General features: G+C 43.0%; 2 protein-coding genes across 4 annotated transcripts; both read right to left on the reverse strand.

The window, feature by feature from the left end:
• Positions 1–960: 960 nt before the first annotated feature.
• On the reverse strand, positions 961–2,454 carry LOC135632489 (UDP-glycosyltransferase 73D1-like). The gene has a single exon (XM_065141097.1). The coding sequence runs from the start codon at positions 2,452–2,454 to the stop codon at positions 961–963; it is 1,494 nt and encodes a 497-aa protein (XP_064997169.1).
• A 200-nt stretch (positions 2,455–2,654) lies between these two features.
• On the reverse strand, positions 2,655–9,341 carry LOC135633957 (calcium-dependent lipid-binding protein-like). 3 transcript variants are annotated; one of them, XM_065144000.1, is made up of 9 exons: positions 8,294–9,341; positions 7,147–7,388; positions 6,198–6,216; positions 4,804–5,009; positions 4,325–4,434; positions 4,127–4,225; positions 3,307–3,757; positions 3,123–3,230; positions 2,655–2,909 (listed from the first exon to the last, which is right to left on the reverse strand). In XM_065144000.1, exons 1-8 carry the CDS (start codon positions 9,097–9,099, stop codon positions 3,142–3,144), a joined length of 2,022 nt encoding a protein of 673 aa, XP_065000072.1. In that variant the 5' UTR covers positions 9,100–9,341; the 3' UTR covers positions 2,655–2,909; positions 3,123–3,141. The 3 variants fall into 3 exon arrangements, with proteins under 3 accessions (XP_065000072.1, XP_065000071.1, XP_065000070.1); XM_065143999.1 differs by having other exon boundaries at positions 3,119–3,230; XM_065143998.1 differs by having other exon boundaries at positions 2,655–3,230.
• Between the last annotated feature and the right edge of the window lie 13,694 nt (positions 9,342–23,035).

Genomic DNA, 23,035 nt, shown 5'->3' on the forward strand with positions numbered 1-23,035 from the left:
CGGCAACTCGGTTTCGCCTTTGGGATCAGTCACACTACCTCTGACGCTGGGGACACCGCCCAAGACTAAAACGGTGATGTCGACCTTTCTGATAGTAGACCTTCCTACAGCGTACAATGCCATCCTCGGCCGACCTTCCCTCAACAAAAGCAGGGCCCTGGTTTCCACTTACCATCAGACAGTGAAATTCCCGACTCACGCGGGAACTGGGGAGGCTTGGGGAAGCCCTCGGGAATCCAGGCGATGCTACCTGACGGCGGTCTCCCTACACAACAGGGCAAAAACCGAAGCACCCCTGGACGATCCCAGAAAAATGAAGCGGCCAAATCCACATCCCGAGCCGTCGGCCCCGACCTACGACGTGTCACTCAAAAAAGGACGCCCGGACCGAACCATTAAGGTCGGGGCTGACCTACCCCAGGACGAGCAGGAACAACTCGTCGGCCTCTTGCAGGAGAACGCCGACGTCTTCGCTTGGTCGCCATCTGACGCAGCAGGCGTGGACCCGAAGGCAGCCCAACATCACCTCAACATATCGCCTGATGCCCGCCCGGTGAAACAAAGGCCGCGACCCCAGGCCCCGGACAGGCAGCGAGCTGTCCGCCAGGAGGTAGAACGGCTCTTAGCGGCCGACTTTATAGAAGAGGTCAAATACCCACAGTGGCTATCCAATGTAGTTCTGATAAAAAAGCTACCGCTTTTGCAAAGGCGGTGATCTTGCGCACTCGGGACGGGTCAAGTTGTGTTGACACCTCGATCACGACATAAAAGTGTAAAATTATGAATAATTTTTACATAACTAAAACAAAACATCAAGAATCTATTATCGATAATCTAATATTGACGAATGATTCAAACTCAACGAGTTGACAATTATAAGATTTTTTATCAAATTAATTCTTGATGGTATCAACTAAACCGTTTGCGCAAAAGCATTATCGTGAGTTACGACAAGACTCATCAAGAACACAAATCCATGGCATGCTCACCAAGTTGCTCTGCTACGTATTGGATCAACCGTTCCATGTTCAGGTGAGAAGATCCAGCATCCTCCATGGCCCTCATTGCTTTCTCCTTCAGAGCTTTCGCTCTCTTCCGCCTCTCCTCGCTCTGTTCTCCTTTATCCATTAATATCTCCACAGCCTTCGCCAGTTCTCCTTTCGTCACCACCACTACATCTTCCTCCACAAGTTTTCCCCACTCGGTCGGCTTCTCGACGCCGAGAGAGACTCCGATCGCCAAGACCTCTACGATCAGCTTCTCGTTAAGGAACTGCTCCGCGAAAAGGGGCCACGTTATCATTGGAACTCCGGCGCAGACCCCTTCGAGCGTCGAGTTCCACCCGCAGTGCGTCACGAACCCGCCGACCGCTGGGTGGGACAGGATCCTCACCTGCGGTGCCCATCCCTTAATCAACAGGCACTTGGAGTTCCCCTCGACTCTCTCCGACATCCACGTCTGCGTCTCCTCTGTCCATGTCCTCCCCACCTTGATCACCCATACAAAAGGCCTGCCCGAGGCGAGCAAGCCCGAGCCCAGCTCCATCAGCTGCGACGGCGCAAAGCTGCCCATGCTGCCGAAGCTCACGTAGATAACTGATTCCGGCGACCAAGAGTCGAGCCAACGCGAGCATTGCGCCTCGTCGACCGAGGCCTTGTCTTCCCTTCGGGCAATGTCTTGCCTCCCTTGGTTGCAGACCAGCGAAACCGGCCCGATGTTCCACACCATCTTCCCTGTCGCCTTTGACAGACGCTCACCATATCCAACCTCCAACTCGTCGAAACTATTGACGACGATGCCGTCCGACGACGATTCGGCATCCCTGATCTCCCTGAACATCTCCGCGAAGCGATGTGCTCTCTCGATGTGCCTCGGCAGCTGACACCTTTTGATCTCCACACGATGCGGCAAGCCCGGCAGCACAAAAGGCTCCGTCGCTGAAGGAACGAGCTCGTGGGTCTTGTACAGGTGCAGGTTCTCGACGCTGAGGAGGGAGAAGCAGCTGTAGCCTCGGAAGACGAGGCAGGGAACTCCGAACTCGAGAGCGACATCGTCGGCCCAAGCATGGTGCGTGCCCGTGATCACGCAGCTCGGAGAAGGACGGCAGCCGCGGAGATGATCTGTAAGGGGATGCTTCAGGAGTTTGCCAGCATTGAAGAAGTTGATCATCAAGTCGCTGGAAGGGATGGCGTCGACGCTCTCGCAGCCCTCCGGCAGGCCTGCTTCGACGGCCGGGAAACGGAGGGAGACGAAGCAGACCGGGAGGCCGGAATCAGCGACGCGATCGATGGTCGGACCGATGCGAGACGCGTTGGCAGGGGTGGTGACGACGGTGACGGTCGTGCCATGCTCGGCGAGCAAACAGGCGATGTCGATCATGGGGAGCATGTGGCCCGGGGCGAGCCATGGGATGAGAACGAAGTGGAGCCGGTCGGTGTTAGATGTGGTCCCCATGACTTGAGCTCGAGAGGAGGAAGAAGAAGAGAGATGGGAGTGATCGCCTCCTTTGTTGACCACCATGTATGATCCTCGAATGGAAGAACGATTCTTTAAGACACTATTCAAAGCATGAAGGATAACTTTTCTTGCATGCCAAACAAGAAGCAGATAAGGCAGAAAGCTCAGAAACTTACAAAGCGATTACATCAAGAACATAAAGAACAATCTAGTCAAGCTCTTGAATTTTGCCAGTTAGAAGATTGTCAATATACAAGTATAATGGGGTGAAAGTGTAGGTGCACACAATAAGAGAGCATCATCAGCATCAAGAGCAAAAGAATTTTAAGGTAAATGGCCGTGGAAGCACTTCTCTAGTAAGAATTTACATTATAAAAAGGAAAAAAAAAATCAATCAAAATGTGTATAGTTCAGTTTTCACTCCGTCTTCCAATGGAGATGTATATTGAAGCCTGCAAGTAGAAGACTGTTAAGTCATTCAACTTAAAGAACGGTGAATAATGGGTCATCATAACAATTAACTAAAGTGCATTTAGTGTACAAGAATACTATTTGACAGAAACAGCTTTTATACGCGCTCTACCGATGCATGTAAAGGAATGCAGTGATACAGCAGATATAAAACAGTGGAAGAATATTGCATAGAATTATTAAAAATTACTTGCCACAGGTACCGCAATGATGCTAAGGATTGAAAAAATTTGAACCCCCCACATTAATAGCAATCAGCACTGCAATACTCGTTACCGCAGCGAGCCATACTAGTGTTGACTCTGCACAAAAAGAATTTCTAGTTGGAATAATGATAGTTTGAAGTTCACAAACTAGAATTTGGAGAGGAAGGAGTACCTTTGAAGACACCTGAAGCACTATCAGCGTCAAGAGCTGAAATCTCCGCAGCACGACCACGTGTTCTTGATACCGGAGATTCTGGATAAGCAGACTGCCCAGAAACTTTGGAAGTTGCTGTTTCTGAAGACACTATACCTCGAAATTCCTCGCTGACGAGCAAGGCTGCTAGGACATCCATAAAGGACTCTGTTTCTCCTCCACTAGGATAACCACTAAAACTCTGTTCATATAATTCATCTGCCTGTTCATACTCTGAGCTCTCATCATCTGATGCATCAGTATCTACAAGCTCCTTTTCTATCGCATCTTCTTCATCCTCAACATAAGCTTTATACGTGAGACGGAGCAACAATTCCCCGGATAATTGCTTCCTGAGCAAATTCCAACCACCTTGCAAAGCTACAATTTTGTCCGTTGGTACTGTATCTTGTAGCGAACTAAGCTCAATCTAGTTGTCAATGAACATCACAGTTGTTAGACAAAATAGATAAGTATACTAAGAGAACAACAATTAACTACAGGAACTTGAAAAAAAGTTACAAAAAATCTAAATTCAGATGACTCTAAAATACCAGTAGACTAAGCATGCTCGCTTGAATAAAATATATGCCTACAATAAGCATAACATGACTCATGATGTATTTCTTGCTAATTGACAGAAACTAACATTAAATAGTTAAAATACAAATAGCCTACCAAAATCTTAAGAAATACTCAGTATAAAAAGCATGCCTAGATAATTAGAATATAATCTTATCCCTGTTGAAATATGGAGAATTTGCTATGCATCATACAGATAAGTTATTAAGGACTTTACCTCCCCTGTGCCAATAGTGATATCTGTGAAACCAAAAGAGTCCTTTACTTGGATATACAATTTTTGCTTTCTAGGATTTGCAACAAGAAGATGAAAATCCTGTTGACATGCCAATATATCCATCACTTGTATTCATAATGACAGCACATTATGTTCCATTAATGCAAAAAGTCAGTGAGAAGGATAACCATGACTCACCTGATTCCAAATTGGCTCACCGGGAGGCCCAATTACTGTTGTCTGGCTATTTTTCTTACTTTGAATTACTTGATCACCGAGACTTAAAACAACATATGGATCTGTCTTCCCTGTCCATGCATAACATATTTTCAATTCACATAAGATTAATAACGTTTAAATCATGAAAAAATCTTAGATAAAATATGATCATAACAAAATATTAAGAAACTTCAGGCAAGACATATATATATATATATATATATATATATATATATATATATATATATATATATATATATATATATATATATGTGTGTGTGTGTGTGTGTGTGTATATATATATATATATATATATATATATATATATATATATATATACATAATAGCCAATATAAATGTAATTTTTTATTTTTTATTTATAACCAAGTTCAATTTTTCAACTTTCTCAATATAATGAAGATTATTAGAAGCAAATTAAGAGGTAAAAAGCTAAATACCAAATATAGCATAAGCAAGTTTACGAGCATCGACTAAGGTCACTGACAGCTCCCCTACAGAATCTTTATTTCCTTCCTGAATTTCTTCTGTTTTAACATTGACTGGAACAGGACCAAGTGCTTTCCCCTTCTGGAAGTCGAGAACAATCTTTTTAGGGCGCACAAAAAGGCGAGGCAGATCTTCAGTAAGAAGCTTTGTCAGGAACCTAGTCAGAAGCCACGTTTTAACACTTGGAGGCATTATATTTGCAACGAGTACAAGCAGAATCAAACAAATATATAACTAATAAATTATCCTGAAAGAAGAGTCCAATCTGATGTACTTCTTTTTGCTAGTACAAATCTGAATGCACATTAAACAACACAAGGTGTAGGCACTGGGGAAAAGAAAACAATATGCACTATACAAAACTACCTTGGGTGCACATTAAACAGCATAAGGTGTCAATAATGAGGAAAGAAACAATATGCACAGGATGAAAGACACAAAACTGAAGAACAAAAAACGGAGGTATAGTAACTAATTCATCATAATGAATTTTCATTATGCAGATATTCATCATAATTCAGTATGCTTCACAGTCAATCCTGTGCAAGGTTTTAAATAACTCAAATCTAAGGAGCTTTACTATAGTAATTGGGCAAGACTAAGTATGTTGAGGCCATAATCCATATATTAAATATTATTAGTGCAATTCAAATAAGGGGTACTCTAGTTTTAATATCTTGAATAAGTGCAAAGCTACAGAATACTCTTGAGGATTACTGCTGCATTTGCTAGGAGACGAGATCAAACTTTTTGAAGGAGTAATTGCCCTTAATTTGCGAACTATGAGACATAAACATCCCTAGATACTGGTTATTCTCCATGCAGAAGTCCTCATTAGCTAATTGCATGAACATGAGCTATAAATCTAGGACAGGTTTTCTCCCAACTTTGTCCACAGAAAGAATTTTGACTTCAGATATAAAATGAAGAAAAAAAAGATAAAATCTAGCACAAGCCTGGTACAACAGTGAATATAACTAAGAAGTCATCCTTGAACAGACTAAATCCTAAACAAGGCTTACCAGTTCAAGATGCAAGAGTACAGATATCCTGAAACAACCACTCTATCCTTATATTAAATTCCTGAAAGTTGTTTCCAAAAAAATAATAACATAAAAACCTCTTCGAATTTTACATAATATAATAATATTATATTAAAAACAACTAATTTTGACGGTGAACAGTTTACTTGGAACAGGATTCTAAGATGCCTACTGGTGCATGATGTTCACAGAAATAGCAATACTTGCCATGAAATGCATCCCTAAAATGAAAGGAAGAGCAAATTCACATATATTGGCATTCAAATATTACACGAATATTAATGAAGGATGAATATACTTACAGAGAGAGAACAGGAATCGCTGGATGCAATGATTGGTGAACACATGCAAAAGACATTTGAGTCAAAATTAGCAAAGCAGATATAATTTTCTAAATATTGATATAACTTTGATGTAGATGACAACTAAATTTAGATTGATGTGTAAAACAACATGAAAAGTTAAGAAGGTACAATAATTTTTTTAATTAAGAGCACATGAAGAGGTTTTGAAACGAAGCACTTTTACTCCAAGACAGCATAAAAAATGGTTTGACATGCCAATCTAACTACAGAACAAGAATAATTAGTCAGACAAACTACACATGAATGAAGTTGTAGGATCAGAAATACCATGTCACTAATCCTGATCTCAAGGTTACTGATCAGGGAAGAAAGTTATGTCCCAATTAAAAGAATGATTATTTTAGAAGATCATCTTCCAAATGTACATAAATTACATCCAATGCTTAAACAAAAGAAAGGATCTCCGGATACTAGATAAGAACAAATCTAAAGAATTATATGAAAAGGCACAGTACTTCAGAGCAAAGCAAGCTCTGAAGAGAATAATCTTGCAGAATCCGTGACAACAAATTTGAAGGACTGAAGGGGCCATACTAGAAAGCATTTTCAGATAATAGATCCTGTAGTAATTTCAGAGTTCCATTACCGAGTTCAAGATAATTGATTCAAACCAGTCAAAAACCTTAACATTTCTTAAATGTCAAGTCTCTGGCATTGCTTACAGGCAAAGATAAGATAAACACGTCAGTCATGCAAGCATAAAGTTTTAATCTATAACCTGATTCTACTCCATGCATAAGGATAAAAAACTGAAGACATAATAGATCTTGCAGTCAAATTCCGTATTTTATATATTTCAGAGGTGGATAATTAAACCAAAAACGTAAACTAGCAGCTGATCAAACCAAAAATACAAGCATATATGGAAAAGAAAAGCAGAACACACCCATAAGATTGAACAAACGGAATGGGGAGAGCTCAAACTTAATCTTGGGAAGGGAAACAAAAGCCCATGATACAGCTCCTATCCAAGGTTCAGTTGGTATCAACCGTAACTTAACCCAAAGCTCTCCATCAATATCAAAATCACGAATGCCAACAGGTACGACAATGGGAATGATCCCAAACTTCAAGGACAGCAACAACAACATCCTAGCACCACCTGTATAACGAAGTCCAATCTGATACCTGAGATTGAAAAGTGTATATATTCTCAGATAAAAGTATAAAACAATGTTCTATTTTGAGATACTGCTACACAGAATACAAAATAAGGATATTACATAACATGCAACAATAATATTGTGGCATAACTTAGAACATGATGAACTTCAAAAATTGACTCTTAAGAAACTGGTAAAATGATACAAACCACACCGAGCTGTGTGGTAAGACAGCACGATAGATGCATACATAAAATAATGGCAAGAGCCAGTCAAACCATGGTAACCATTCCCCATTATGATCAATGTTAGATCAAAGAGATCTGATTCTAGACAACAATTATAACTTCGGGGAAAATCAACTGCATGTAATCAATTACTATAAAGAAGATGTGCAAGATATCAGAAAATGTTTGTTAGTGTTGGAATAAAGAGTTAAAATATATTACAATACTTTGTGAAGCCATAGCCATGTTGGGCAGGAGAACAAGTTGTTAGTTTCATGTGGATGGGCACATAGACCTATCACATGTATTAAATGTCAAACTTTTAATAAATAATAGCTAATGAAGTTTACACTGACCATATTTATGTTTCATGATCCGAACATTTACCACAATGCAATATTCAGAAATTCATTCCTCATGCCAAAACAAAGTAATAGTTAACTAGAAACAAGGAAATTAATAAATTCATATAAGATAACAAGCCACCATCACTTTCACTTGATACTGTTTTCATGTCCCAAAATTGACAAACCAGTCCCTTCACATAAAATCTCTACTTCCATCCATGTCTACCATACATCAAAGTTATTTAAATTAAGCTACAGAATAAAAACTATATACTATTCATGAGTTAGTTAAATCAAATCCAGTAACTAAAACAACAAGAATAACCTTTTTCTAAAGATAACAAGGAAAAGCTTACTGCAAGTCATTAACACGACGGGATGTTCTCCTCTCAACATTCCTGACAGATAGTGGTTCATCACCAAGTGAGAACTGCTTAATTTCAACTCTTTGCACATAACTAGGCTTCTTAAGATTATCTATTACTGGCTGTAACAACCCAATAATCCAATTCTCAATGCCAGACCTATAAACTTTCCATAACTTTCCTAAAACCATGTTCACCCATTCGACAGACTCTTTCCTCTGAAGGTCGTTCTCAAAGAAAATAGAGAAGCTAGTCGGCACCTGAGGCCATGTGCCATTCTTAACATCACGTTGCGACTTGTTCTTCTTCCTCGATGTCCAAACCTTGTCGAAGGCGACCCCGATGAAGAAAAAGAACACGAAGAAGCCGATGATGTTCCTATTAATCGGCGGAGAAGGTATGGGATGAATCACCCCCAGCTGCGTCCTCAGCTTATCAACCAAAGGATCTTCTTGGTAGCTAGTGAATCTAGACGCCAATTGCACCGTCCGAGACGCCGATTCCTCGCCTACCAACTCGTCCGCTAGCTGCCCTGAGACCAATATCTTCTGAGCCTTGACGCTTCCCTTGGCGGAGCTCAAGAAATCAGCGTTCAAGCTAGGCCTATTGTTTCCGACCGGGGGCATGGACGCGCCACACCTCCATCTCCTCGCCCGAATCTCATCCGAAAGAATTCTAAGAAACAATCTTTTACGCCGACCTCGGCCTGCATCTCCTACCTTACAAGGGCACCCGAGCCTAGCTCCGCAACAAACCCGCGGAAGAACCAATCCCAGCGAATCCCGCGGCGCCAACATTCCAAGGACCACCCACGCCGGACGCAACCCGATGAGAGGCAGCGCGACTCACATCAGAGGCAGAGCTAGACATAGATCCCAGCAACCAAATCGCCAGCGCGAACCATCCAGAGCGCGAAGCCGCACAAGAATCGAGGTGAAGAGCTCGAAGCCGGGAAGAGATTGGTTGATGGGGATGAGGAGGTCGGCAAGGGGCGAGGGAGACGGCCACGGGGGATTGGCGATGGCAAGGACCCATATCGCAAATGTGGGGCCGACGGGGTAAAAGGAAATCTCCGGGAAGGGCTTGTGGCCAACGGGTGGATTTTATTTGGGGACCGATTTGGACTTTAGCGTGGGTTGATAGATGAGTGGGTCAATTTAAGGATGCGGACTCAGGAAAGGTCGGTTATGAAGCACGCGCGGCCGCACCCATCAACGCGAGACACGTTTAACGCAACACGTGTGAAAGAAACCCAGCATGTCAAAAAAGAACAATGCGGATCGGAATTTAGGGGGAATTCTCGAAACAAAAACTTAATTTTAAGAATTTTTTTCGGATAGCTCAAATTCTTGAATAACGTTTTAACATTATATCACTATCAACCTCGAATAATTTTCTATCACTTGCGGTATAGGTCCGATCGTGCAGAAAGATTGACCAATGTCACTGTTGCCGAATCCTAGTAAATGCCTCTCCTCCTCTTTGTCTCGCTATTAATAGTATTTACACGAGGAAGGAGGCGACGACGATCCTCGTGCAAGGGTTACATGTGAGGTGTGCAAGGGCAAGGCCGATGAGATTAGCGAAGCTGATGACAACCCTAATGCCCATTCCTTCCTCGTGCGAGAATTGTAGGCGATGTGTTTGATATGAGAAAATGGTAGATAAAGTAATTACTAAGACTCGACAAAGGTGCAAGGGCGATGGTGAAAGCAACAAAGATGACAATGCCAAGAAGAGAAAGCGACGATGTAGAACGAAGATACAGGTAAAATAATCTTTTCATGGGACTAAAGGTGCTCTATAAGAAATTTTTAAAATTATAATTTTTTTTTAAAAATTCACTATTGAGTTAAATGCTTGTATTTGATGTTGATATGTGGTCGGTAGTATCGAATAAGCTATTATTTACTGTTGGCAAATGGACTTATATATATATATATATATATATATATATATATATATATATATATATATATAGTTGAATCTATGATGAAACCAATTGATAAGTGTTTATGATTTAATTTGTATTTTTAGTGATGTAGGATGCTTCGATCAAGTTGAGACAATTAAAGCAGGAAGAATCATGTTGGCCGATGGAACATGTCAGAAGATTGGACGTCGAGCCGGAGGATCGATCGACGTATCGACAGAAGGCTTCGGGCCATGGATTCGGGCATCAAGCCAAGAAGAGCATATATTGCGCTAAGGATATAGGAGTTGCGAAGTCAATTGGCCGATTGGGCAATAGGCCGCAAGAGAGGACGATGCGCCGAAGAATCGGACGAAGCGTCGATGGACCAATGACATGCCAGACAACATGATTCATGCTTAGTATTAATTGTTTAGATCAAAGTATATTTTTACATATGCAGGATTAACTACGAAAGCAAGGCATAAAGCAAAATGGAGTCCCAGAGTCAAAAATATGATTTCATTTGGAGTTCGAGAGTTCGTCGAAAGTCCGGACGTTTTGTCACGGACAAACTTCTAAACAGGATGTTTGATGTAATGCTTATGTATGTCTGTGTCTTTTGGTATGTTCATGCTTTGCACAGCATTTAGAGGGACGACCGAAGGCTTAATAGTCCCATTTTAGTTGGGTTTGGTGGCCACTTTAGGCTTCTAAATAAAGGTTGTATCATGTGGACACTTGTGAGAGATTTTCGGTCTGTAGTGAACCATTTTGACCCTTTGTTGTACAATTGTTTAGAACGTGTAAAGTATGTTTGTAATTTGCATTGTCTATGAAGTTTTTTTAGAAATGTTTGCTTGTGGATCTCAAGTGAGGAGTTTTCTTTAACCCATTTTCTCTTTTATGGGTCCTAAGGGACCATGAGAGGCTTTAGGGAGGATAACCCTTACGGATGGACACGCAAGGGTACCACACGACTTAGGCAAAATTAGCTAAGTCCGTGACAGATAGTATCAGAGTGGGATAAGCACTCATAGAAACAGTTGGCATATAAACGTGGGGGACCTAGCGGGGTTATGTTGAAGGTAGTCAGCACACACGTAACCGTTTGGGGGAAAACGAGTATGGAGATATAGGGAAAATGAGTCGCTCGGAGGAGCAGGCATCTGAGATTGACATTCAAAGGAATGACTAACCCTTCGCGCAAGAGGCACCACAAGAACAAACAAGCTTGGAAGAATACGAAGCGCACAAAGGTTGGGATGGTTGAGTTCGAGCTACGACTCGACGTTGACAACTATACTTGATGGTGCTCAAGGCAAGCGAAGAGCTTAGTAAATGATGAGACCATGCAAGGTGGAATGAGTTGCCCAGCTACCGAAAGAGTTATGCAAAGCTCAAAGAGGTGAGAGGAATTGCTAACTCGAAGAATTTAGTACTCATGTATGGGCTTGTATGTGGATAATGGAATATTCGCAGCCATTCCAAGGCAACCGAAACTCGGTGCCATGGAGCATTGAAAATTTCTCTTCGGTATATGAAGGATACGTTCGTAGGAGGCTGAAGTGTGTAGTGAGTTCAGCATATTGCTAGGCCTTAAGTATTGCACCGGAGGCTGTATTGACCTAGAGTCACAATCTAGCAAGTGCATTCACAGGAGGCAGAACAATGCACAGTTTGTTCAGCAAATCGGAGTAGTCCAAGGGGATGGTGGTCTCCGAAACAAAAAGAGATGTTGCTTCAATGAGACAGTTATCCAGGCCGGATAGATCCTGATTTCTCTAGAGGGAGAATCATGTGCAACATACCACACATGTTGAGGAGGAGTACCTCAACAAATAACAACTCCACGAAGCTCAATGGACCGAGCGAGCGGCAAGGAGTCGTCGCATGATCTTGCTTGAGAGAATGCATTGGTGGATGCATTACGAGATCAAGTGGGAGAGCAACCCAAAGCAACACAAATGAAGACACACTTGGAGTCGATATGAAGATCCAACTCAAGGGAGGGCTGACCCGTGGAATGGTGGGTGCGAGGGCCACCATTAACTTAATGCAAAAACGAGGAGCGGAGCAACTTGGGTGTAACTTGACGAAGTACTCAAGCCGCATAAAGGGAGCCACCATAGAAGATGGAATATGGAGCAGAGGCACATTGCTTTACTTGGGCAGAGGTCAAGGACATGAACTCTTGTAGAGGCAAGAGCAGGATCATGTTGTTCCATGGGTTCTTCATTCTGACGAAGAAGACTCATCTTGCATGGTGCCAAAGACGAAGGGAGCTTTTGAGTATATGCACCTTATCTTGGATAAGCATTTGATGGAGGAACTAAGGCGACTCAACTTGCAGAGGTGAAGTTGGGTTCAAAAGGCCTTAGCACAGGGCAAGAGGACGCGAAGGTGGGTACTCTTCAAGAATATGCCACAGTGTTGCTATTCAAGTTGTCATGAAGGAAGCGGTGCACAGCGGAGATTATGTTGGTAGGGGCAGAGGCCTAGGATCTAGACAATGATGCACCATTTTCAGCGAAGTCGGTGGACTTCGGGAGCTACTAGGCGACGGATTATCCTAGAGTGGTGCTTCATATAGGTGTGACCCAAGAGCAGATGGATGAAGGTCGATTGCCAAAAGAACGAACAAAATCGAAGGTGGAAGAGACCCTGCGATGTATTGATAGAGGCCACACATAGAGGGATCACAATTCTAGTTCATCCCACAATGATCAGAATACAATGGAGATGTCACTAGGAGGCGACATGGTGCAGCGGATCATGATAGAACAATTCATGGTAATGTGATACATACAACATAGTCCCGTGAGGGACTAGATCATACGGAGGTATGATTGAGAGCTACTGGACGCTCCACTTCAGTGAACAACATGATGACAAGAAGGGCTATGTATTCAAGGATTGAAGGCCATGGTACCGCAGAGGCGGGTCTTCCGTGTGTGCATTGAATCTTGCATCAGATGAAAGCCTTGGTTATCAATATATGGGGGCTATGTTCTATCGAGGGAAAAGCTCGAATACAAGTACCAGTGAGTCCCATGGGAGGGACTTGATCATGCAGAGGTATGATCAAAGCAGCTGGAGAGTTAGACTGCTCTAGAGCCTATATTCGCTTAAGGGAGCCCAGCAAGTTAGAGGACAAGGTCGAGTAAACGAACGTTGCTACCAAGGAAGCTAAGGAGAATAGAATCGGTGCAAATCCTATAACATGATGGTAGAGGCCATGCATGGGAGTTGCAGTCTGTCTTTCCATCGACCAAAGGGAGCTGCTTGGAGAACATAAAGGTGTTAAAGCAAGGGGTCGAAAGGGATGAGGAAGTAACGACGAGTCCAGAGTGACTTAGCTACCCAAAATCAAGCATCAGTTAGAATAGAGGTGGACTCGGAAGAGTGCCACAGCGACATATTTACTGATCGTGAAGAAAAGGGATGCAGATACGAGGCGACGGATAGTAGAGCCATAGGCATGACAGCGCCATGGTACTGTAGAGGTGGGACTTCCGTTAAAGTCATTGATCCCTTGCTCTCATGGAGGAAGATCGCTTAGTTGTGAAAGGGGCTGAGGAGGTGGAGTATGCAAAGGCAATCTCCAAGTACTAAGACAAGGCTGAAGGGTAGAGGTCAAGGAACTTCGTAAGATCGGTGTTAATGAGCTTCTCATCAAGATAGCTGAAAGTGAAGGACTTCGGGTCATGCAAGAGTCCATGACCAAGGAACAAAGTAGGCAATACGCAGTGATGTACCATTGCTACTCAATGGAGTAGGCAACCAGGTTGATGGAGAAGATAGTACAATCCCAAAGGCGACCAAAACTATTAGAGACTTACTCCAAGTTGCGGTGAAAACTTCTTGCATTCCAGAAGTTCGATTGCATTGAGAAGGTGAATCACAGTAGTTAACTTAATGCAAGGAATGCAAACACTTCAAGTGCTTCATAAGTGTGAGCAAAGAGCAGGTGAAAACCAGTAACCAGCTCGATTATGGAGTACAACCTCGAGGAGGCGAGCGAAGTCAAGTAACATTTGCCTTATCAACTCTTAAGAGAATGGGTGAAATCGAGTACCCCAATTCTCTTATCTATCCAGCAGAGGAGCTCTACACAGGTTCAAAGAACTTCAAAGATAATAAAAGATAATAGTTGTTAAATCCTCACCAATGGTGATCAGTGCTACTAAGAGTAGATTATCCGCTTCATTTCCTAACAGAATGCCAATCGAAAGCAGAAGTGATGTGAATCTACTTAGAAGTGACAACTAAGTGAAAGAAGAGTCAATGGGCAAATTTTATGGAGGAAGGACCCAAAACTTTAGAAGTTTACGAGGCGATGCTCGTTAAAGCTCCAACAAGCATCTACCTAGTTCAAGCAGCATGAGGCATTTGAGAGACTAATGCATAGTAAGGATAGTCTTTTCTTTCATCTGGAGGATCCGCAGGAACTAATAGGAATCAACATAACTCAGCCAACCCCACACTAGAGTCAAAATCATTGGCGAGTTGAAGCAACATGGCAGATCAAAGGTTCGACTACTAAAAAATAACAGTGGAGAGCAATTGGGAGCCAAGAGGCGCATTGCAGCTGGAGCAGAAGATTGAAGACTCAGCAAAGGTGAGGAGTTACAGTTTCAGCAAAGGCTTCTACGAGGACGTCGAAGGAATAAGTGGGGGAGAATGTCACGAACAAACTTCTAAATAGTATGTTTGATGTAATGCTTATATATGTCCGTGTCTTTTGGTATATTCATGCTTTGCACAGCATATAGAGGGATGACCAAAGGCTTAATAGTCCCATTTTAGTTGGGTTTGGTGGCCGATTTATGCTTATAAATAAAGGTTATGTCATATGGACACTTGTGAGAGATTTTCGATTTGTAGTGGACCATTTTGACCCTTTGTTGTGCAACTATTCAGAGCTTATAAAGTCTGTTTGTAATTTGCATTGTTTACGAAGTATTTTTGAAAATGTTTGCTTGTGGATCTCGAGTGAGGCGTTTTCTCTAACCCGTTTTCTCTTTTATAGGTCCTAAGGGATCATGGGAGGCTTTGGGGAGGCTGACCCTTGCAAACGAACACGCAAAGGTACCGCACAACTTAGGCAAAACCAGCTAAGTCCATGACAATTCGTCGGAAGTTCTGTAGGAACCAGTTGAGAAGTCTTGGAGCTTACTAGAGAAGCTCGTCGAAAGTTTGCCGGAAGATCACCGGAAGCTCGCCGGAAGAAAATTTGACTCATAAGACTTGTTTAGCTTAGTAAATATCTTAGATTTCGTAGTTAGCACATAATTGAGATTGAATTTGGGCCAACCCAATTATGGGCTAGTTGGGCCCATGTAAGGACTGTGTTGGGCCCAATGAAAGGCCCAAAAAGTGACCCAAGAGTTGGCACCGTCGTGGCACAGTCTCCAAGACTATGTCAAGTGATGGTATTGTCGGTCTAGGCGGTGGTACCGCCAAGACACAGCCTCTAAGAGGCTGCAGGCGGTGGTACTACCAGTTTGAGCGATGGTACCACCCAAACTCAGTCTCCGAGACTGTTTGGGCAGTGGTACCGCCCAATGTAGTGTTAGTGTCAGATTGACACTACCGGTGGTACCGCCCGAACCCAGGAAACCTGAGATGAAAAATTTTTAGGCTCCAAGTTTGAATCAACCCAAGCCTATAAATACCCCTCTCATCCTCGGTATTACACACAACCTAGAGCAAAAGGGAAGGAAAACTTTGTTATAATTGTATGTGAAACTCCTCTCAAAGTTCTAAGTATTAGAATATGTTGAGAGAGGAGTAAGTGGGGGTGTAAGGGTTATCTCCTAAACCCGGTAAAATGAGAATCGAGTTGTAAAAGATAGTTGGTCTTCGCCTATTGAAGGAAGACTAACAGTGGATGCCGGTGGCCTTGACGGAAGAGAAATCAGTGGAGTGGATGTAGGTCACGACGACCGAACCACTATAAAAATATGATTTGTCTTTACTTTGAGCAATTTACTTTAAACTACAGACTGCCTTCTTATTACTTGCTATGCTCTTCCATGCGCTTTCAATCTAAGCATATTTCCGAAATCAGTTTTCAACGTATGAAGAATTTTCAGAAACGTAATTTTTACCGCTGCACTAATTCACCCCCCCCCTCTTAGTGCCGACTCTTTTCCTAACAGTTGGTATCAGAGTCTCGTTTTTCATATTTGGTTTAACATCCAAATAGAAATGACTCTTTTATGGTTTCAAGAGGGTCACTCTCTCATTCATCCTCCCTTGTTCAATGGGACAGGCTACACATATTGGAAAACTCGAATGAGAGTTTTCTTGCTTTCCTTGGATTTAAATTTATAGAATATTATTGTAAATGGTTTTCGAATGTCTTATCTTCCAATGAAGAATTGGAATAATTTGGAGAAGAAAACTTTTTATCTAAATACAAAGGCTATGAATGCCCTATTTTGTGCCTTAGATAAAACTGAGTTTAATTGGGTTTCTACTTGCGAAATGACTTTTGAAATATGACACACTCTCAAAATCACACACGAAGGCACGAGTAGAGTAAAATATTCTAAAGTCAATCTTTTAATGTACAATTTTGAACTATTTCATATAAAACCAAGCGAAACTATTGGAGACATGTACACCCGTTTTACGGATGTCGTCAATGATTTAAAAGCACTTGGTAGAATTTTTTCAGATTTTGAACTTGTTAACAAGATTTTACGATTGCTTTCTAAAAATTAGGATTCGAAAATAATGGTAATACTAGAATCAAAGAACTTGAATCATTTTTCAATTGAAAAACTTATAGGGTCTTTGATGACCTATGAAATAACGTGCAATGCATATAAAGAACTTGAGAACCACCTTCCAAATAATATGAAGGATTTCAGACTTAGAACAATTGAAGACCACTCGAGCTTAAGCTTAAGTGATGGTGAACTTGAACTCCTCATGAAAATTTTAAAACAAGAATCAAAAATTAAAAATGAACTTAAAAAGAAGAAGAATGCAACTTTGGGCGAATTGAGCTCATCCGAAAACAAGAAGAAAATCAACAAAAGTAAGGTGGCAAACTACGGCTTAACAACATTCGACAATGAGGTAAACAACTCAAACAAAACTCCTTTAATTTATTTCAAAATTACATAATACTTTTCATGAGTTATTCTTAAATTAGTTTAAAAAAATTATATTTTTTTGAATTGCATGTTTAATGAAAATGCAAAAATAAAATTGGATCATGCTTACCTTTCTAGTGATTTTAAAAGTAATCATAAAAATTACATGTTTTATGATAAATAAATAAAATGATTTTAATTAAAAATACCTTATGAAATCATGCTTGATGTTTTGATAATGCAATAGAATGTTAGATATATATCTAATGTTTGTATACCTAACAAGATGAATTATATTGTTTCTCTACTCTATAATTAATGAAATCATGTTTGATTTGAAGTAATAATTTGACATCATGCTTAATAAGTTTATGTTTTGAATTTATGCATGATGATTCTTGAGATTTATGGATTATCGATTTTTACGATAATGAAAGTAGCTTTTTAAGGTTTTAAACATTGATGCATATTTTTATTTAGCGTAAATAAAATAAATCACATGAATTGAAATCTTTTTCTCCTATGTTTCATTTGCAATTTACTAAAGAGAATATCTTTTTCAAAATTCATGACTTAAAATTTCAATTGAATATCTTTTTCGAAATTCGTTTTGAGGAGCGTTGTCGCAGCCTTACTATGTGGATCACCGCTAGAGAGGAGGATTCTTGACCTCCTTCACTCTCTCCTAAAGATCTGTAAGGAAACAAGGATATATGATCTCCCTAGGTAACACAATCTACTCTATACGTAGTTTTAAGTTTCGCGGATTTTGCGCACCAATATTCGCACGACGACGAACATCTCTTTAGGAATTGAGGATTTTGTATTCTTGTTCTTCCGCTGCACATGTAATGTCACCCCCAAGATTTTCCAACAGAGGGCACCCATAGTCAACCCAAATCTATTGAGAAATGGATCATATGGTCGCTAATTGGGCCGAGGGGCATAAATCCCATAACGCTTTGGGATACAATAGCGATCCCGAATCGTCCCCAAAAGTTCCTCGATCACCACAGAGTCTACATTATGCCATGACTTGATGGTTTCAAGTACGGTAGAGTCCTCTGCGGCCTCCAAGGGTGCGCCACCCAAAGATGAACTAATAAACTCTACCCCCGGGCCCCCAGAGGATGACTCTCGCTCCCCGGCAACCGACCAACTAGAATAAGGAGACGAAGAGGAAGAAGATGAGGAAGATGGAGACATCCCGACCTTGTGGTTAGGAGGAAGGAGTCGAGGCATGGAATGGAAGGCTCGGCAATGTAGCAGCAACTGCTCTTGGAGGAGATTATAAAAGGGAGGCAAATCGACCATGAAGCGACGTTTGGGCTTCCTGAGGGAAGAGATGATCACAACATTTAAAACTCATCATAACTCCTTGGATTCCCCCAGATTCTCCAATCTTGGAGCTCCCCCTGAAAGAACACTCATGACAAGGTCTCCCGCTAGTAGCCGCTCATGACGAGAGATCTCCTGCTAGAAACCGCTCGTGACAAGAGGTCTCCCGCCAAAAGCCGCTCATGACGAGAGATCTCCTGCCAAAAACCGCTCGTGACAAGAGGTTTCCTACCAAAAGCCACTCGTGATGAGAGATTTCCCACCATAACCTATGTTGCTCCACTTGGCATGCCATGTGGCACGATAGCATGTGCGTGCACCCCAACGCGCCACCCAGTGCCCTGCTAGTCCTAAAGTTGAGCCCGAGATCAGTCACTCAACCAACAGGTCCAGTCTTTACCCGAGTCGCATAGCTTGGTTCCCCGACTTACGGCTCACCAGTCCTAAACCTGAGCCTGAGATCAGTCACTCAACCAATAGGTCCAATCTTTGCCCGAGTCACGCAGCTCGGTCCCCCGACTTGCGACTCGCTAGTCCTAAACCTGAGCCCGAGATCAATTACTCGGTCAATAAGTCCAGTCTTTGCCCAAGTCACGTAGCTCAGTTCCCCGACTTGCGGCTCGCTAGTCCTAAACCTGAGCCTGAGATCAATCACTCGGCCAACAGATCCAGTCTTTGCCTGAGTCGCATAGCTCGGTCCCCCAATTTGTGACTCACCAGTCCTAAACCTGAGCCCGAGATCACTCACTCGGTCAATAGGTCTAGTCTTTTCTTGAGTCGTGTAGCTTGGTCCCCCGACTTGTGACTCGCCAGTCCTAAACTTGTGCTTGAGATCAGTCACTTGGCCAATAGGTCTAATCTTTGCTTGAGTCGTGCAGCTTAGTTCCTCGACTTGCGGCTTTCCAGTCCTAAACCTGAGCCCGAGATTACTCACTTGGCCAACAGGTCCAGTCTTTGCCCGAGTCGCGCAGCTTGGTTCCCCGACTTGCGGCTCGCTAGTCCTAAACCTGAGCCCGAGATCAGTCACTCGACTAATAGGTCCAGTCTTTGCCTGAGTCGCATAGCTCGGTTCCCTGACTTTTGGCTTGTTAGTCCTAAACCTAAGCCTGAGATCAGTCACTCGGCCAATAGGTTCAGTCTTTGCCTGATTCGCGTAGCTCGGTCCACCAACTTACGGCTCGCCAGTCATAAACCTGTGCCCGAGATCAGTCACATAGTCAACAGGTCCAGTCTTTGCCCGAGTCGTGCAGTTCGGTTCCCCAACTTGCGGCTTGCCAATCGTAAACCTGAGCTCGAGATCAGTAACTCAACCAAAAGGTCTAGTCTTTGCCCGGGTCGCATAGCTCGGTCCCCCGACGTGGGGCTCGCTAGTCCTAAACCTAAGCCCGAGATCAGTCACTCGACCAATAGGTCTAGTCTTTGCCCGAGTCGCACAGCTCGGTTCCTCGACTTGCGACTCGCTCGTCCTAAACCTGAGCTCGAGATCAATCACTCGGCCAACAGGTCTAGTCTTTACCCGAGTCGCATAGCTCGGTCCCCCAACTTGTGACTCACCAGTCCTAAACCTGTGCCTGAGATTAGTCACTCGGCCAACAGGTCTAGTCTTTGCCTGAGTCGCGTAGCTCGATTCCCCGACTTGCAGCTTGCCTGTCCTAAACCTGAGCCCATGATCAGTCACTTGGCTAACAGGTCTAGTCTTTGCCCGAGTCGCACAGCTCGGTCCCCTAACTTGCGACTCGCCAGTCCTAAACCTGAGCCCGAGATCAATCACTCGGCCAACAGGTCCAGTCTTTGCATGAGTCGCGTAGCTCGATCCCCCGACTTGTGACTCGCCAATCCTAAACCTGTGCCCGAGATCAGTCACTCGGCCAATAGGTCCGGTCTTTGCCCGAGTCGCGCAGCTCAGTCCCCTAACTAATGACTCGCTAGTACCATCCTACTTGGGCCTGGCTAATCGTTCCAACCCTTCCTGAAGTAAGGGGCATAACCCGCTGAGCAGCCCCACGACAAACTAGCCCGACTTCCCCTCATGAGCAGGCAATACACACGTGGCACTCCGACCTAGGCGCACCCCTCGCCCTCTAGCAAGGACCGCACGACACGTCTCGATGGGGAGGGGGGGGGGGGTTGATAAGATATATTTTGGGCCCTGGCCACGTCACGACCAATGCCGCACCACGCCATCGCTAGGTCAGCAAGAGGAGTACTCCCACGCGTCGAGCCAGGATCCGTACCAAGGTATTCCTCGGTACATCCCATCCCGAAAAGCTTGGGACAGTGCCGTTCCGTGCGTTCCGGGACGACGACCGCACAAAGGCACCTCCTCGCCCTTCAAGACTCGGCTGCCATGCCAAACCCACGTACGACCGACCCTCATATAATAGTATAAAAACCCATAGCTGGCATCTGGCCAGAGGAGGCTAAAAAAAAAAAGAACCAAGCACTAACTTACTCGTTGAGAGGCTAAAGTCGGTAACCACCCGACGAGGGCCTTCTGTGCAGAACAGTGACCACCCCCCGAGGCGCGACCATCCCGTTCGAGAGGTGTCTTCCTCCAGACGGATCTGACATCCCAACCTGTGGTCGATCAATCTCGGCGATCCGTTCAGCCAATCATTGACTCTCGACATCGACTCGTGGATCGGACCGTGCTGACTCATCAGCCACGAAACATCAATTCACCAGAAGGATTATTGTTAATTTTAAGAGCATGAAAATAAGCGAGAAAAAGAGAAAGATTAGAGTGTGTCTTCGCCCGCTCAATTCAGAGTTACATAAGCTAAGAGAGAGAAAGAGAGTTCTTAATAAGATTCGAAGAGTGTGTCTTCGCCCGCTCATTACTATCCGAGTAGATTATTTTCTATAGCGATATACAATTTATATAGTAACAATGAAACATGCCATCTTGATTCTGTAACCAAAAGCACCATTTGCGGGACTCGCGGAGTCAATTTTGGATCGAAAATTGGAGTGCAAGAGCATTAATCGGAGGAGTACGAGCTTGACTTTATCGAATCGCCTATGTAAGGTTTCTTCAACTGTTCTCAAAATATGTTACGGTCGCATGCTATCGTATCATATATCCTCAAAACACTTCTTCTTATACATCTTTTATGTGCATTGAAGATAGGCAACTGTGTTGTTCTTGCATAATGACACTGCTATTCTCTTCTCCCTCCCTCTTTTCTTTCCTCATGAGCTGATGTTGGATCTCTTCTTCTCCTCCTTTGATCTCTCATTGTTGGCCCATTAATAATGGCTCAGTGTGATCTTTGCAACTGTAGTTAGATCGACCTATACAACCAGCATGGTGCCAAGTTGCAGGCCTCTACACGTGCATATGGTTTCCATCTTCTTCTTTAGCAGCATTCAGAAGCTCTGCTCTCTATCTATCTAGCTATCTATCTATCTATCTATCTATCTGTTTGTTTATGAAGATTCTGGCTTCATCGGACACATCCATTTTCTTACTCGTGAAACTTTCCAATCATCTATATCCATAATATAAGCTAATTTGCAGTGGCATCTCTTCTTTTTCTTTCTTTGTTACCCCCACCGAAGAATCTAATCTAGCACATGATGGACCAATCCAAGTTAGGTTAGGCATCTGTATGCACCTGCAAGTTGCTGCTGTTGATTTTGTTGCTCGGATATATCCAGAAGAGCTACAGAAAACAAAGCTTTAGGCATCAGACCTCTTAATGTTGTTTATAGTCGATCCATGTTATGGGTTACTCTCTGTTGGATTAGTAGAATACATTATAGTTCTGTTGGTTTTTTGTCCATCTTTATGATCACAAGTTTTTAGGGTTCAAAGCCTGTGGAAAAAGCCTCAAAAGACAGCTTTGCTCTTGCAGAGGCATCAAACAAGGGCTACTGTCACTACCAGCAACCCACATTGGCATTTGTGTAGCACTTAAACAAATATAAAGTAGCATTACTGTTTGTTAATTGGAGCTCCCGAGAACGGAGACCAGTAGCCCACAATTGATAGCTTTCAGCTGTTGTCAAGGATGTATGGTGGTTTTTGCTGCAGTAGAGAAACCAGATGATGGTTTGGTGCAGGATGGCACAAGGTTTTGTGGGAGATCAGATTTGATGGATGAATAAAGAAGGAGCTGAATGCTTGGTAAGTACAGATGTACCTATGCAAAGCTTTAAATTAAAGATGAATGCAGGTTGATGGCCCCATGAAGACACACAAACCTTGTACTATGTGGCATTGACATTATCTCTCGACTCTTTCCTTCCTTTCATCATGTGATCTATCAGACAAAGTTCTGTCCAGAGATGTCTGTATGATGAGCCATCCTTCAATTCAGCTAGGAATGTTTCCTGATGATGATGTTTCAACAGACCTGCACATGCATCAGA

Source organism: Musa acuminata, chromosome BXJ3-3, assembly GCF_036884655.1.
Source record: "Musa acuminata AAA Group cultivar baxijiao chromosome BXJ3-3, Cavendish_Baxijiao_AAA, whole genome shotgun sequence".
In the NCBI taxonomy this organism is placed as follows: Eukaryota; Viridiplantae; Streptophyta; class Magnoliopsida; order Zingiberales; family Musaceae; genus Musa; species Musa acuminata.

What these genes read in the sequence shown, in the direction of transcription:
- LOC135632489 (XM_065141097.1), bottom strand. Translation starts at nt 2,454, where the DNA reads ATGGGGACCACATCTAACACCGACCGGCTCCACTTCGTTCTCATCCCA.
- LOC135633957 (XM_065144000.1), bottom strand. Translation starts at nt 9,099, where the DNA reads ATGTTGGCGCCGCGGGATTCGCTGGGATTGGTTCTTCCGCGGGTTTGT. An exon ending in GTGAGCCAATTTGGAATCAG is followed by an intron (nt 4,226 to 4,324) that starts GTGAGTCATGGT and finishes GCATGTCAACAG; the next exon opens with GATTTTCATCTTCTTGTTGC. An exon ending in TCACTATTGGCACAGGGGAG is followed by an intron (nt 3,758 to 4,126) that starts GTAAAGTCCTTA and finishes ATTGACAACTAG; the next exon opens with ATTGAGCTTAGTTCGCTACA.